Source organism: Salvia splendens, chromosome 12, assembly GCF_004379255.2.
Source record: "Salvia splendens isolate huo1 chromosome 12, SspV2, whole genome shotgun sequence".
Classification (NCBI taxonomy): Eukaryota; Viridiplantae; Streptophyta; class Magnoliopsida; order Lamiales; family Lamiaceae; genus Salvia; species Salvia splendens.
Window position 1 is genome coordinate 30,449,567 of NC_056043.1, and position 16,570 is coordinate 30,466,136.

At 36.0% G+C, this 16,570-nt stretch overlaps 1 protein-coding gene across 6 annotated transcripts; it reads right to left on the minus strand.

The window, feature by feature from the left end:
- Positions 1 to 7,155: 7,155 nt before the first annotated feature.
- On the minus strand, positions 7,156 to 11,631 carry LOC121758461. Of its 6 annotated transcripts, XR_006041472.1 has the most exons (6): positions 11,527 to 11,631; positions 11,347 to 11,433; positions 11,088 to 11,232; positions 10,847 to 11,011; positions 10,375 to 10,463; positions 9,506 to 10,047 (listed from the first exon to the last, which is right to left on the minus strand). XR_006041472.1 is itself a non-coding variant. In XM_042153857.1 (5 exons), exons 4-5 carry the CDS (start codon positions 10,395 to 10,397, stop codon positions 9,612 to 9,614), a joined length of 459 nt encoding a protein of 152 aa, XP_042009791.1. In that variant the 5' UTR covers positions 10,398 to 10,463; positions 11,088 to 11,232; positions 11,347 to 11,433; positions 11,527 to 11,631; the 3' UTR covers positions 9,506 to 9,611. The 6 variants fall into 6 exon arrangements, 3 of the variants coding, with proteins under 3 accessions (XP_042009791.1, XP_042009792.1, XP_042009793.1); XR_006041469.1 differs by lacking the exon at positions 10,847 to 11,011 and adding an exon at positions 7,156 to 7,410 and having other exon boundaries at positions 8,008 to 10,463; XR_006041470.1 differs by having other exon boundaries at positions 9,506 to 10,463; positions 10,943 to 11,011.
- Between the last annotated feature and the right edge of the window lie 4,939 nt (positions 11,632 to 16,570).

Below are 16,570 nucleotides of genomic sequence, written 5' to 3' on the forward strand. Positions count from 1 at the left end.
AAAATATGTACTAGTACTACATTTATTTCTCCAAGAACTAAATAAAAAACAAATAAAACTATTAAAACTTACTACTAGCACTTTATTAAAAAAAACGTATTCTTAATTAGTGTGGTTCAGAATGTTCAAAGTCCTACATAAAACCAACTCAAATTTTTTTTACTATATATTTCTCATTATGTATTCCAGGTTTTTATTTTCGAATATTCCTTATTAATGGTCTCACTTCATTTTTTGATATTTTTAGTAATGAACCTCACACTCTACTAACTATACAAAAGAAATTAAGCTTATTAAGGCCTAAGATTTTCCAGCTGAGTCACAAAAGGTGATTAAAAAAATAAAAAAATGTGACAAAAAGAAATGAGTCCTCAACATTTTGGATACAGTTGACAAAATTTCCACGACGAGCAAATCCGATCATCTACGTTCAATATACCGTGCGTGGATGTTTTTAAACAAACAACAATATACCGTGGATGTTTTTGTCCCTCATCGTTGAGTCATTTCCATATATATTACTCTCATGTCAAATTGTATCCAAAATTCATTGTTTTTTAAGTAATATGTCCTTAATTATATATCATTCCAAAATTCATTGTTTTTAAGCCATATGTCCTTAATTATAGTAAATCAAGTTGTTAGGGTTAATTTAGTGGGACAGAGGAATATTTTAATTACTTTGGTAGGGCAGATTTCTTACATAACTCGAACAAAGATATCCTTGTAGATATCAAAGCACATGCCCTTGTCCTTTTACCGATTGGAGTTGGTGCATAATTTTATATTACATGGTTTCCCAAACTGATTTAAAACATCTCAAATTTGAATGGGCTAAAAGTGTAGCATGAAGCATCTAACCAAAAAATCATAGATATGATGACACGAGAGAAAAATTACACAAGTTGTGTATTCCTTGAATGAATTCTAATCAAATGAAAGAATGGTAGCAGATATGAAGAACTCCATCCGTCCCAAAAAAATAGTCTTATTTGTGGACAGTGAGTCCTATGCAGAATCGATAAAGTAAAAGATAGAACGAGAAAAAGTAGATAAAATAAGAAGTGAGAGAAAAAATGGATAAAATATGAGAGAGACACTTTTCATTATTAGAAATAAGATTATTTTTTTAGACATTTTAAAATAGCAAAATAAACTATTTTCGAGGCAGTAATATTGATTGAACCTGGAAGAACTAAAGCCAATACTACTTCAAAAGGAACATAATAAAGGAGGACAACTGCAATCAATATTAATTTGTCGCAGGTACAACTTGATAAGTGGACAAGCAAAGCAAGTAATACTATTAAGCTCTAATAATGTAATTCTTGGAGTTTTAAAGCTAATGCCTTGAACAATTTCAGTAGAATCTACATATAAAAAACTCTCTTGTTTAGAGAACTAGTTTTACCACCCGTGCTATGCACGGGCCATAAAACTTTCAGAGAACTCTAAAATAAATGAACAAAAAAAAATTAGATGATAAAAATGGTATATAATTATGCTTGCTGACAAAGAATAAATGTCGAATAAAAAACATTATAAAAAAGGTTTACATGATGTCTAGAACTAAAGACTAAAGTTGTAAACTAACAGAAAAATGTATTAATAATGAGCATCCCTCAATACTTATGACTGTTTTACATTTGCTCAATGTACATATAATCATAAACTGCTATTTCAAAGAATACTATACATAAAAATAAAAATAAATTAATACTCCCTTTGTCCACAGAAAATAGTAATATTAGCTTTGTGGACGGCACAAGTTCTAATGAGAAATTGATAAGGTAAGAGAGATGAGGAGAATAAGTAGGTAAATTATGAAGATGGGAGAAAAAGTGAATATATAAAACCATAAACCATGTATGACTATATCTTACACCCAACAATTACATTAGTACGCACGAAAATAAAGTGCATATACAAAATGCACAAATACACACAAAGTGACAAATGATAAAAAACACTACACAAACATCTAAATTTAATAGACGTTTTATGAGAGATAGATAACAAAGACACTTCAATAAAAACACACTTGTAAGATGGGGAGGATCCTCTGCTGTTTTATACTATAACATAACGGGGGTTGCTATGGTTAAACGTAACCACTATCATATGAAAAGCAATAGGATGGTAGAATTTTAAACACGTAGTACTCTAATTCTATTTCTCTCATTGTTTTTTCCCTATTTCTTTCTTTAATTAAATATCCGGTGGGCCAATGCAACTTTTTTAAATGGAATAGTCTTACTACCAATAAACTTGTAGAGCTAATTAGAAATAAAAAAATGAAAACAAATTAGAGAAGGTAGTGCTTCTTATTGAATGGTTGTAGAGTTTGATCTTTAAAAGAATTTAGAATCATAATATAAAGTATCTAAATTGACCAAATGCACATAGTAATAGTTTTTATTATTTAAACTGAAAATATTGAATGGCTTGGTTGATAGTATGAGATAGTAGTAGTTTTTTTCAAACTTTTTGAAAAAAGTTTCCAATGTTGCAACGATGAGAATCGTGAGCAACATTGATAAGTTTAAGATTTTTTTTATCAAACTTTAATACTCCATCCGTCCCATAAAAATATATTTACTTTCCATTTTCGTTCGTCGCATAAAAATATGGTCATTTTCATTTATAGAAACTTATCCCAATTTATTACTCATATACACCAAGTTATTTATAACTTATACCACTATTAAAACATTACTTCAACTACTCTTCCCCTCCTCTCGTACTTTACAAATTTTATCTTAATTTCCATAGCATATTATATGCCTATATTTTTATTGAACAAAGAGAGTAATGTACATAAATATAATATTTTAAGAATCATAAAAGAGAAATAGAAATCAAAGTTATAAAGAACAAAATCTTATCTCATAAAAGAAATCAAAATCAAGTAAATTGTAGCTTTTCATACTACCTTTAGTGTCCACAATCTGATCTCATTACGCAAATTATTTTGTCACAATCTCATCCTATGAATATCATCACCCAAACACTATCATTTTACTTAATTAAAATTTTAACATTTCTTGAATATATGTACAATGCAACTTTAGAGAATTTGTTTTTCTTTCATCCAAAATAAAATTATAATGAAATTTTATGTAGTTATACTATCTTAATAATAACTTATAAAAAAACTAAATGTCTCAATAAAAAAATAATTAAATTGCAACAAATATTATAATAGTAAGTATCAAATGGATCGTTAACACTATAGGTTTTAATGACTTGGCATAACTTATAATGTATGGCCAAAGACTAAATACATAGTAATTACTTAAATATATAAAATAAAATAAACTCAATTAGAATTATGTATACTAAATTAGAACCTACTAATTTAAGACATAATCGAGCAAAACACCCAAATTGAAACCTTTAAGTATTAAATATATATTTAAATCTGAATATAATACCCAAGTAGTACATTATTACCAATAATAAAGCCCAAAAATTATGGAATACATAAATTAATAAACCCTCATCCTAAAAGTAGTGGCGTCCCTTCTCTCTTTCTCCTCTCTCACGCTCGACACCATTTTTGTAGCACCTCTTTTTAACTCGAAATAGTATAAAGCGCAATACTAAAAAATACAATTTCAACAATTACATGACCAGATTTCTCCGATGGAAAGTGAGTTGGGGAAAGAGATTGGAAGACATGAAAAATGAAGATAAAATATGGTATATTTATAGAGTGGAAACTATGAATAAAAACAAAAATTAAATAAAAAACTATCAAATTTTAGTCTTGGTGTCCGCAATACTTCCTTTGTCAGCGAAGAATTATTATTTTATTTCCTTTTCGCTTCGTCCATATATAATGATCTCATTTTACTCTTTCTGTCTGATATATGCTAACTTAAAACTTTTTTACAAATTTAAAATATTAGTACATTTTGTATGTATGGTGTAATTACCCCTCAGTATAGACTAAAACCTTTAATCATTCATGGACTCACTCTTGAAATTGCAAAGAAGAAATAGAACTCAAAGTCATAAACAAAATTATCTTATCTAGTAGTAGAATAAATTAAAATCAACTCAATTATAATTGTGTACTTTTAGTAATTTAAATATAAATATATTTATAAATTTTATATCTTGAATATAAATATATATTTATAAGTAATTTGAACATATTTGCTTAAACTAATATATTTACATATAAAATTGTATACAATTATACACAACAACAATTAATGTTATGCAATATTATTTTTTATAATGACATTAATTTAGTTTCACTTTATATCATTATTTATTGGTGTTTCATAATTACTATTTAGTCTAGCTACATTTAAATTCAATATAAATATAGGAGAATTTCAAAAATTTGAAAAGTAAAAAGAATAGAACTATGAGTAAATAAAAAATTAATTCAAAAAACATACATATTTTATAAAGTCCAATAAATTAAAATTTCAAATTAAAACTTAGCATAAATATAATAATAGAGTACAACACTCAAATTAAAACTCTATTCAATTAAGAAAGATTACTCTAAATTGCATAATTTTATACAATGAAATCAAAATTATACTCCAAAAAGCCCACTAAATATTACACTAAAGTCCAAACAATGTACGTTAATATTCCTCAAACCCTAAATGCAGCCAACGCCTCCATCTTTCTTCCTCTCTCTCTCTCTCTCTTTCTCCTCTCTAATCGGCGGCGAAATAATCTTTTCGGCCAGAGCACAGCTCCTTCTTCCTCGCAGGATCTCCTTCCACACAGCCTCGGCGGTTGTCCGTCTGTTCCGCCGCCTCTCCCGCCACGGTCGCCGCCTCACAAATATTCACAAATAGGAACTTACGCAAATATCAACAATCCAATAGTTCATAAGTTTTGAAAAAATATGTAAAAAAACACAAATATTCACAAATAGAATTTACGCAAATATCAACAATACAATAGTTCATAAGTTTTGAAAAACTTCTTTATAAACAATGGTAACAGTAGAATCACCATTGCCTTCATCTTTACACACCAAAATCTTCAAACCTTCACGACTTGTGACTCTTGATATAGCAACATACAGCTGTCCATGATTGAAAACAGGTTTTCTCAAAAATAATCCAACATGAGAGAGTGATTGACCCTGATTCTTGTTAATGGTCATTGCATACGACACAACCAAATAGAAGGAAAATTAAACTCTTTATGAGGAATATTAAATATTTTAATTAAATAAATATAGCATGAAAATTAAATTATATATTTGTGTTGCCATTTAGTTTATAGATTAATTCAGAGAAGAAATTATTACAATGATGAAAAAAATTTTAATTTTAACCCAAATAGAAGGTAAATTAAACTCTTTAGCACCATTCCAATTTTAAACTCTTTAGCACAATTCAAATTTTAACTCAAATAAAAGGCAAAATAAGAATACATAAACTTAATTACAAAGATGAATTTAAATTAAAAAATATTTATACAAAGTCCAATAAATTAATAGTTCAAAATTAAAACCTAATTTTTAAAACATAAATATAATGATATCATCCTCAATTTAATTCTCTTGGATTAAATATAAAATGAGATTTAATTAGTAAGGTCAAAACTAATTAGTTGTTGGTCCAAGTATTAAAATGCCCAACATAAATCAGAGGCCCAAAGGAAATTATTTAATGGCCCAAGTCAATTAAAATTCATGGTCCAAGGAATTAAATTTCATGGCCCCAAATTAATTAAAATTCATAGTCCAAAATTAAAGTTTTAATGGCCTAAATCAATTAACATTCAGTGGCCAAAAACAAACTCCCATCCGTCGCTGCTGCTTCCTCTCTCTCCCTCATATCTTCTCTCCATTCTTCCCCAAATCCCCAACCCTAGTCTCGCCATCTCTCCCGTCGCGGTGAATCCTTGCTCGCGTTCGGCCGGTGCCGCCGTCGTTATGCACCGGCAACGTTTCCCTCTCTCAATCTCTCTCCGATTTTTTCATTTTTCCGCCGCCATTTGCCTCCGTCGTCTACGGCGAATCAACGCCAATCGTCCGTCGATCCCTCGCCTTCTCCGTCCTAGAACGGAAAAACCAGGGTCTGGCTTATTGAGGCAGCGGCGTTCCTCTTCATTTCGCGGCTGAGTCGCCGATGAGGCTGAGATGTCGCCTCGGTGGTCGCGACCTCGCTGCCTACGGTAGCCTCAGCGTCGCGTCGAGGCAGCAACCGCCTCCGTCGGCGCTGTCCCCTCTCCAGCGGCTGAACACGCCTTGCCTCGCCACCACGCCGCCACGCGCGCCTACGGCCCTGCACGTCGCTCCACCGCTTGCTTCGCCGGGTTCTTTCCATCCTGCTTCACCTTCCCTGCCGTCTTGTGTGCTCCGACCGATTTTATCTTGGGCAAGTAAAAAGGCAGAAAACATTGAGCCTTAGTGCTTTTTTTTTGCACAGATCTGTCAAAATAGAGCTTATTTGAATTGAAGTATTGTGATTTGTTTTGTATTGGTATATATAGAGATTTTGCTTCAAGATTGTCATGTACTCCATCCCCATGTCTATACTCTTAGACTGCAAAGCTGCAGCTATTGTATAAACTTCTTGGTGAAGCCATTTTTTTATTGGACCAATTTTTACTCAATAATATCTGTCTTTTGTTTGCCCAATAAATTGTTTTCCCGCTCAAAAATGTGCCACATTGGCATCCAAAAAACTCTCACTTTAGATATTGATAGATTTGTAGAGTGTACAGGATTTTTCTACTAATAAAAAAAGGCTTTGAAATTAGATTACTTACGTAGTTAACTAAATACCTCGCTTTAATTATTTTGCAAATCTGTTTTTGAAATACTTCTCCATTTTCAACATTAGAAAAAATGTGTATTCCTTCTTTCACCACTCACAAAAAATAAAATTGTTAAATTTAAAGCGTATAAGTAAGTGATTTAAGCTCCATTAATTTAATTATTTAAATAAATCGGTCAATATTTTAGTCAAAACCTCCTAGTTAACTAGTTTTACAAAATGGGCCAAATATTCTAATTCGTTTTACTCAACTATTCAACAAATTAAATTAAAGAAGACTGCTTTTCTTTCGTCGATACTAACGCAGTAACGCTCCCTATGTGAACCCTCTTTTTTAAATGGAATTACTAAAAATTGAGTACTTATAAAATTTTATTTACAGACAATTTGAACCCTCTTTCTCTACCACAAAGCTAGCGAGCTCACCGTCCTATGCGGCGTTGAGATTGCATTTCTGGTGCAGTCTCCGGCCGGGAAGCTCTACTCTTTCGGCCAACCCTCCGAAATCGAGGCTCTGATCAACCGCGTGGCGGCGGCGAAGGAGATCGGCGGTGAATTGGAGCAATTGATCAAGTCGTTGGAGGATTTTGGGGGAAAGGTTGAAGAGAATTTGAAGAATTATGCGCCACCATTATCGCTTCAACAACTGATTGCAGATGACCAGTGGCGGATTCAGAAATTTCATACTGGGGGTACGATAAATAATTATACCGACTTTAAAGATTTAATATTCAATCTATCTTTTCTTTTGTTATTGATATAAAAGATAGATTACTTTTTAATATTATCACTAGAAAATGTTTCACTATTAGAAATGAAAGTTCATGGATATTTATATATAAAAAAATTATTTTAGTTCTGAAAAAGTTTTAAATATTTAAATAAAAATAAAACATATCATATTTTTTATATAATCCCAAATTTGAGCATCAAAATCATAAATAATAAAGATTTTCAATCATACATGTTTTATTGTGTAGTATAAAATAAATGAGAGAACAAATGTATATTATTATATTTAATCAAACATTAGATGAGAAACAATAAACAATTAATCAAGATTATATCCAATAATACATTATTTACTGTGTATATAAAAAGGAGAGAACAAATAATAGTACTATATTAGTGTGATATTTGATACATAGGTAGAAACTAAAAACAACTCAAGATAGAATAGGGCGTAGGGCGTAGGGCGTAATTAATAAGGCAGAAAAGGAATTAACACCGAGAGGAATCAAACCTGGGCGAATGCTGTGTCAGAAGAGCATATTACCACTAGGCTGCTGCCACTAGGCTGCTGGCAGTTTTGGGGGTACACTCGTACCGCTTTGTTCTTAACTAGATCCGCCACTGTAGATGACTCTGTGATCGCAGCAGATACTCTTTTTTTTTATCATCAAGATTGAATTTTAATCTTGTCTTCTCCAATTGATTATCAGAATTATCACATTTTGGGAGCCTAATTATGTGAATACATTCATCTCCAAAATTAGGGTTTTTACACATGTGATGTTCATAAGAGTACATTTAAAGTTGATATTGAATTAATTCTCCATTCAGTATACTTTTGATTCTTTAACAATTGTTGAATAGCTAGAAAAAATTGGCGGTTCTCGATCAAAATTGCATAAATCTCCCAAGCTACAACATTTTTACTACAAAACTCGATCAAAATAAAATAAAATTGAGTTGATAGATTTGGAATATATGTTTATGTAATTAAGGCAAGTTTCAAGATGTTTGTATTAAGGCAAGTGTGTTTGTATTAAGCAAAGTTCCGGAAAGATATTTACGTAATCTTCAAATTTCCAAACTAAATTAGGTATGAACAAGAGTGGTGATAGTGTTTTAGATTTTTGATTATGTCATCAAGATTGGAAGCATTTAATGAATTTTTGGTGCTAATTTTATATACGTAGAGAAACTTCACTGTATGCATGCAAAGATCACCTAGCTATAAAAAACTATTTTGTCCAATAACTTCAAATATTTACTTTATATCATGAAAAGTGAAATATTAATCTTTTTTACAGGAACTTGGTCATTGTTGGCGTTAGTATGTAGTTCTAGATTGACTATATTGTGCTAAATACAAATAAATTAAGCGCACTTAATTTTGTTGTGATTTTGAATTTTTCAATTACAAATATTTCGAAGTGGATCAATACGATTAGTTCAACGAACTTAAATTATATTCTATACTAAAATATGAACGCAAATTCGTTCATCTCTCAACCCAAAAAAAAAACTAAGCACAATTTAAATTAGGATTATCCATAAAAAAATTGATTAATTTTTCATCGCATATATAGTACTCCTAAATCCTAATTTTAACCAAAATTTATAATTACAAACCTTCTCAAACCTTCTCAATTGATTAGTCAAGTTAGTAGCAGTTTTATCAGGTTGCCTGAAATTCTCAGTCCACATTTGGTAGCAAACTGCCACACCATCCTCCTTCATCAAGGTGGCCGGGTCATTCGGAGAAAGAATAAATATGTTGCTTTGATAAAAAAAAATGATGGATAGATTATTTTTTAAATTGCACTTTTTCAAAATTTCTATATTTTAATCATGCATTTTTCATTTAAATCATGTATCTATAATTATATTTTCAATGTAAATTATGTACTTTTCATTGTTTTATTTTGGTTTTTAGTTATGTAAAATTTAAGATTTCTAATTAGGTTAGTTATGTATTTTTAGTTGTTTAATGAAATTATTAATAAATACTAACAAAAACAAACAAAATGAAATCAATATACGACAAATGATAGAAAGATACAAAACCAATCACACGACAATAAAAAAAAAGCAGAGAGATGTGCATATTGATTATATATCTTATCTCGCAGATTGAGTATCATTAAGTAAGAAATTGGAGATATTGAAAGATGGCGGCATAAAGAGCTTCTGCCTCTCCCACCTGCCGATGTCGTTGCGGTAGAGAGAAGGGTGCTTGTCGATGCTCCAGAAGCACTTGGTGCATCTGGATCGCACCGTGTACACCCAGAAGAAGCCCTGGCTGCCCGGGTGGATGTACATGTAGCACCACCGCATCGGGAAGGCCACGTGCGTGAAGCTGAACCGGTACGTGCTGTTTGGGGGCAGCTCGTACAGGGAGTCCCCCTTCTGCGTCATCTGGCACATGAACCACACCGGGCTCTCCCCATCGTTAGCCAGCGTTATTTCCACCTCCGGGAACATGGTTGCCCCAGCCCCCGGGATCTCCGAGCAGAGGATCATCACCACCACAACCAATGCTGCAGCCGAGGCCACCCTGGTGTATCCCATGGTGGTCATAACAGGCATGGGATGGGGGAGGGATCAGATACTGCTTTTTTGGGAGGGGAGAATAGGTATAGACTTATTGATTGTCTCTACTATATGGAAAATGAAGGGTATCTCCTGTTTTTTCCTTTTTTGTGTGGCTGAGACACATTATATATTTTTAGAATGTGTGTTATGAGAATTAAACAGAGGATTCACAACATCCATCAGATTAACTAGTTATAATACTCTCAAATGAAATATTAATGCAATATAAATTAGGCATCACATTGTATCATTTTCAGGAATGGAGCTCAGAAGAGAAGAATAGACAAACCTGATTAACTCTCTGATGCACATTGGAAGATGGAGATTGCTTTAAGAACTCCCACCAAAACTGTGATAGCCACCACTGTTGGCAAAATTCTGGAGGATAAATAGATGAGAAGAATATCAATGGAAATTGGAATACTAATGTATCTGTTTACTGCATACAATCAAATCAACGAAACGAAAGCTCAACATATACAGGAATAAAGTTTATAGTCCATAGCTCAAGAAAAGCCTCGACTACGCAGATTCCAGAGAAGACTTATAATTTTCGAAGAAGAAGCTGGTGCAACAGAAGATGTTTTGGTCTGAAGAAAAGTTCTCCATCTAATATAATACTAGTAAATCTTCACAAGATGAGAGATGGGAATGAGATTAAGATAGTAATGGTGTAGAAGCATTGCTCATTTTGTGAACCTAAAAACATATATCATCACAATACATAAACAACATGGCAAAGGGGGCATTTTGGTTCTTACTCATCAAAACTTCTATCTTAATGCCACCTACATGGTATCACAATTTGCGACTCTCTGATTCATCTTTTTTTAACCACATTTGAATCTAATACGTACATTTAGGGCATGTTTGGTAGGGTGGAAGAATTCCATCCCTAGATGAGAGTGTTGAAGCATAGATAGAACCTATCACAAATTGGATGTACAGAAAAATAAAATCAGCAACTGTGAGGTGAATGAAGTATTCATAGACAAGTTATACCTCGAGGAGTCCTTTTCCCATTACGAAATCGGAAGCAAAGCCAACCATTGCCATTTTCCAGGCATCTACACCATTGCTTTGCTTCCTGCTCTGCAACTGATTTCCAAGTCCATGCGCAGTTTCTGGTAAAATTGATTGTCAATCACTGGAAAAAGAAGAATTAACAATCACCATAGCTTCAAATTACTCATACACGAGGTAAAGCTTAGCTGATTCAAAACAAAATCACTACAAAAATAAGCCTATTAAAAATTCTCACAGAGAGAAGATCCAGCAGCAAACGCGAACGCCGTCCATAATTTGCGCGTGAAACGAGAAGTTTTCGCTGTAGTCAAGGCGGAAATTCCTGCACAATACAGATGGAAAGCGATTAGAGGTATTGTACGTGTGGCGTCGAGCATTGTAAAGCAGAATTGTGGACTGCGTCACTCAATCTCACCGCTGGTAGTAGAGAGATGAAGAAATCTGCGCCGCCGCGGCCATTGATATCGGAAAATCTACAAGTGAGAAATGACGAAGATATAATAAAAGAGAGAGAGAAAACCACGCGTCTTACATAAATTTATCACACAATTTCGGAAAACACGCTTTTAGCTGAAAATGTCCTCTTCTCTCTCAACGGATATACCGACTTAGAATAGCAGAAACCCCCCCCTTGTTGGGTCGTGATACCGCCGATCTCACACACGCACGAACGAGGAAATAAAGCACTCAAACGATATAACGTGGTTCGGTGATAATCCACCTACGTCCACGGAGAAGATGACCGGAATCTTATTGATGGAACTCTCAATACAAGAACTTCACACTCACAATCTATCACTCTAAGCAAACGCTAGCTAGTGCAAGAATTCTCTTCTAATTGTGTGTGTAATCTGTGTTCTGCGTCTCTCACTACTGAGCTCTATCGAGCTATTTATACAAGATGCAATCAAGAAATAAAATCCAACTAACTCTATTTCCCAAAGTTAGTTATAACCGCTGCTCGGCTAAAACCGAACTGCCATTCTTGGTTAGCAACCGAACTGCATTTCTCGGCTATCAACCGAACTGCCTTTCTCGGTTAGCAACCGAACTGCATTTCTCGGCTAGCTCAAAGCCGAGCTTTATTTCTTGATCTCTTCTCGGAGCTGCCGAGGCTCCACCACTCGATCACAACCGGACTCAGAGCCGAGCTTCATTTCCGAGCTCAGAAGCCGAGCTCCAGTAGTTTGCATGGACACACTTTCACAAATCTCCACCTTGTCCTTGCAAAACTCCATCAATATCTGGATTCCCTTCTCAATCCTTGTTACAAGCTTCAACACTCCACAATCTCAACCAACTTCAAACAATGTTTGAATTTCGAAGTTGGCAGAGATTTTGTCAACATGTCTGATGCATTTTCTTCGGTAGGAACTTTCACCACATTGATCTTTCCACTTTGAATCTCATCTCTGATGAAGTGTCTCCTCACATCTATATGCTTCGACCTCTCATGGAACATTTGATGTTTTGCTAAACATATAGCCGAGTTGCTGTCACAGTTAATCTTCACTGCTCCCAGCTTCATTCCTAAATCTTCCAAGATTCCTTGCAACCATTTTCCTTCCTTTGCAGCCTCAGTCAGAGAAATATACTCAGCTTCGGTTGTGGACAGTGCAACCACAGACTGCAAATTTGATTTCCAGCTGATTGCTGTGCCATATAGTGTGAAGATGTAACCACTCTGAGACTTTCTGTTGTCTAAGTTAGCCGCATAATCCGAGTCACAGAATCCTTCTAGGACTTCCCTCTCCTCAGACCAAACTCCACCACCAAACTTCAAGCCAACCATGACAGACCCTTTCAGGTATTTCAGAATCCACTTTAGTGCTGCCCAGTGATCCCTACCTGGATCAGCCATATATCTGCTTGCAACGCTTATGGCATGAGCCACATCCGGCCTTGTACATATCATCAAGTACATCACACTTCCCACTATATTTGCATAGGGTATCCTGCTCATCTCTTCTCTATCTTCAGCTGTCTTTGGCATCTGTTCTTTACTGAGTTTGAAGCAGCTAGCCAATGGAGTGGATACTGACTTTTCACTCCTTACCTGGTATTTTTCTACCACCTTTCTGATATAATCAGCCTGAACCAATTTCAGTTCTTTCTTCTTTCTGTTCCTGACAATATCCATACCCAAGATTCTCTTGGCTTCCCCAAGATCTTTCATATCAAATCTCTGCTTCAACTCCTCCTTGACAGACAGCAGCTCACTCTTGCTTGATCCTGCCAGCAGAATATCATCCACATACAGCAGTAGATAGGCCAGTATTAGATTTCCACTTCTCTTGACATACACGCAGCTATCAAAACTGGATCTCTCAAATGCCATCAATTCCATCTGCTCATGAAACTTCTTGTTCCACTGCCGGCTGCTTTGCTTGAGCCCATATAGGCTTTTCTTTAACAAGCAAACTTTCTTTTCTTCTCCCGGCTTCTCAAAACCCTTAGGCTGCATCATATAGATCGTTTCCTCTAGATCTCCATGCAAAAATGCTGTCTTCACATCAAGCTGATGCAGCTCCCAGTTGAAATGAGCAGTCATGGCCAATAAGATCCGAATGGAAGTGTGCTTCACCACTGGAGAGAACACCTCTGTGTAGTCAATACCCTCTACTTGTGTGAATCCTCTAGCAACCAGCCTTGCCTTAAACCGTATGCTTTCAACTTCCCCCACCTCTACTTTCTTCTTAAACAGCCATTTGCAACTGATCAGCTTCTGAGTCCCTGGATCAGTCACCAAAATCCAAGTCCCATTTTTCAGCAAGGACTCTATTTCTTCTTCCATGGCCTTGATCCATTTCTGACTTTCCTTGCAACTCATGGCTTCTTCATAGGTTGAGGGTTCTGAAAACATGAGTACTTCTGCTACACATAGAGCAAAGAAGCTCATGTCATAATCTGAGAATCTGCTAGGTAGGCCTGCATTTCTTCTTGGATTTCTTCTGGCCCCTTGAGCTGCAGCAGCTTGCTGCACTGGTGACTCCTGCTCACCTGTGTTCTGAGTATGTTGAGAGCTAGTTGCTCCACCTTCTTCTTGATTTCCTGTGATCACAACATCCTCATCAGTGTCTGTTCCAGCAGATTCTCCACCAAACTCAAGGTTTTGCATTTCAGAGCTACTGCCACCACCAGAGGGCTTCCCATCATCTTTAAATGGCATCTCCTCTTCATTGAATGTCACATCTCTGCTCACAATGATATTTCTGCCTTCTCTATCCAAATTCCACAATCTGTATCCTTTTACCCCATCTTGGTATCCCAACAACACACATTTCTTTGCCCTTGGCTCCAATTTACTCTGCTTAATGTGTGCATAAGCAGCACACCCAAACACCTTCAAGGCTGAGTAATCACCTAGGCTTCCATACCATCTTTGATCTGGGGTCTCATTGGATATAGCAGATGATGGACACTTATTGATCAGATTAGCTGCAGTAGAGACAGCCTCTGCCCAGAATCTCTTTGGCATTCCAGAGTAGAATAGCATGCACCTCACCCTTTCTAGCAATGTCCTATTCATTCTTTCTGCCAGCCCGTTCTGTTGAGGATTTCTTGGCACGGTCCTATGCCTTCTTATCCCTTTCACCTTACAGAAACTATCAAACTCCGCAGACAGAAACTCCATGCCATTATCAGTCCTTAGATATTTAAGCACTGAGCCCTTTTCATTCTCATATCTAGCATGCCATTCTCTAAATTTTTCAAAAGCTTGGGACTTCTCTCTTAGAATGTAAATCCACACTTTTCTTGAGTAATCATCTATGATGGAGATGAAATACTTACCTCCACCTATGGATTCAGTTTGGGATGGCCCCCACAAGTCACTGTGGGCATACACAAATGGGGCTGATGAAGTGTGTTTCCCACCAGAAAATGGCAGCTTCTTTGCCTTTCCTAGAATGCAAGATTCACATTTCTTTAGGCTGTCTGATGCACTTAACTTCATCACTCCTTGTTTAGCCAGCTCTCTTATGCCTTTCTCACCCACATGTCCAAGCCTGGCATGCCATAGATGCAGGTCTTCTGTCTGGGCAAGATTCACAGCATCAACCACGGTTTCACCCAGCAAATAGTATAGGCTGTTCTTTCTCTGGGCCTCCATCACAATTCTGGTGCCTTTTGTTACTGTGAGGATCCCATCACCAGAGTTGAATCTGCACCCTTTTGACTCTAGCATTCCAAGAGATATTAAATTTCTCTTGATTTGAGGAATGAATCTGACTTCTGTGAGAGTCTTCATACTCCCATCCTTCATCCTCAATCTGATGTTCCCAATGCCCTTGACATTGCACACTTGATCATTTCCTAGCATCACTGATCCTTCCCAAGCTGATAATTCTTGGAACCAAGATTTGTGTGAGCAAATGTGGAAGGAGCACCCTGAATCCATGATCCAGCATTCTTCAATCTTGGCCCCTGAGTGGATATTCAAAGCTTCATTATCTTCAACATCCTGAGCCAGATCAGCAGTCTCTATGTTCCCAGCCTTTTCTTGCTCTTGTTTCCTCTTCCAAGCAAAACAATGCTTCTTTAAATGGCCCGGTTTCTTACAGTAGTGACAGCTTCTCTTCTCCTTCCATACTCCACCTTCTTCCTTCTTCTGGAACTTCTTCTTGGAACCCCTTTTATTCTGATTATTTTTCACATGCAGACTCTCAGCTACTGGATCAGTTTGTTTGTTATTAGCCTTCTGCGATTCCTTCATCTTCAATGCAGAATGAATCTCTTCATAGGTGACCTTGGTTTCTCTTCCAAGAAGCACTGCATCCTTGAAGTGCTCATAACTTTTAGGCAGGGAATTGAGCAACATCAATGCCTTATCCTCATCTTTAATGACCTCATCGATATTCTCAAGATCATCTATGCATTTCCCAAACTCCTCGAGCTGTTCAGAAATGCTCTTCCCATCTGAAAACTTGAAAGCAAGAAGCCTTTGCTTCAAATGTAACCGGTTCGCCAGAGACTTGGTCATGTACAATGACTCAAGTTTCCCCCATACTCCTGCAGCCGTCTCCTCCTTGGAAACTTCCCTTAGCACCCTGTCCGTGAGGTTCAAGATCAGGGTGCTATAAGCCTTATACTGCATATCTTGAAGCCTTTGCTTCTCCTTTTCATCAGCATCAGGTTTGCCTTCTTTAGCGTCACCTTCATTCTTCAAGATATCCCATAGGCCTTGCTGCATCAAGATGGCCTTCATCTTCAGCCTCCACAGCCCAAAATCGTTTCTCCCGGTGAACTTTTCCACCTCGAACTTGGCTGTAGACATTTCTCAAAACGAGCGGTGGGCAATCGCCAAGATCAGCTTATACAACGGAACCTCTAGACACGAACTCACCCAGAAACCAATCAATCGGCAAATCGTGGAAGTCTTCCCACAGACGGCGCCACTTGTTGGGTCGTGATACCGCCGATCTCACACACGCACGAACGAGGAAATAAAGCACTCAAAC

Excerpts from the sequence above, each read along its gene's own strand:
- LOC121758461 (XM_042153857.1), bottom strand. The coding sequence starts at position 10,397 with ATGTGCATCAGAGAGTTAATCAG. Across the intron at positions 10,048-10,374 it reads TGCATCAGAGAGTTAATCAG|GGTGGCCTCGGCTGCAGCAT; the intron begins GTTTGTCTATTC and ends GGGATACACCAG.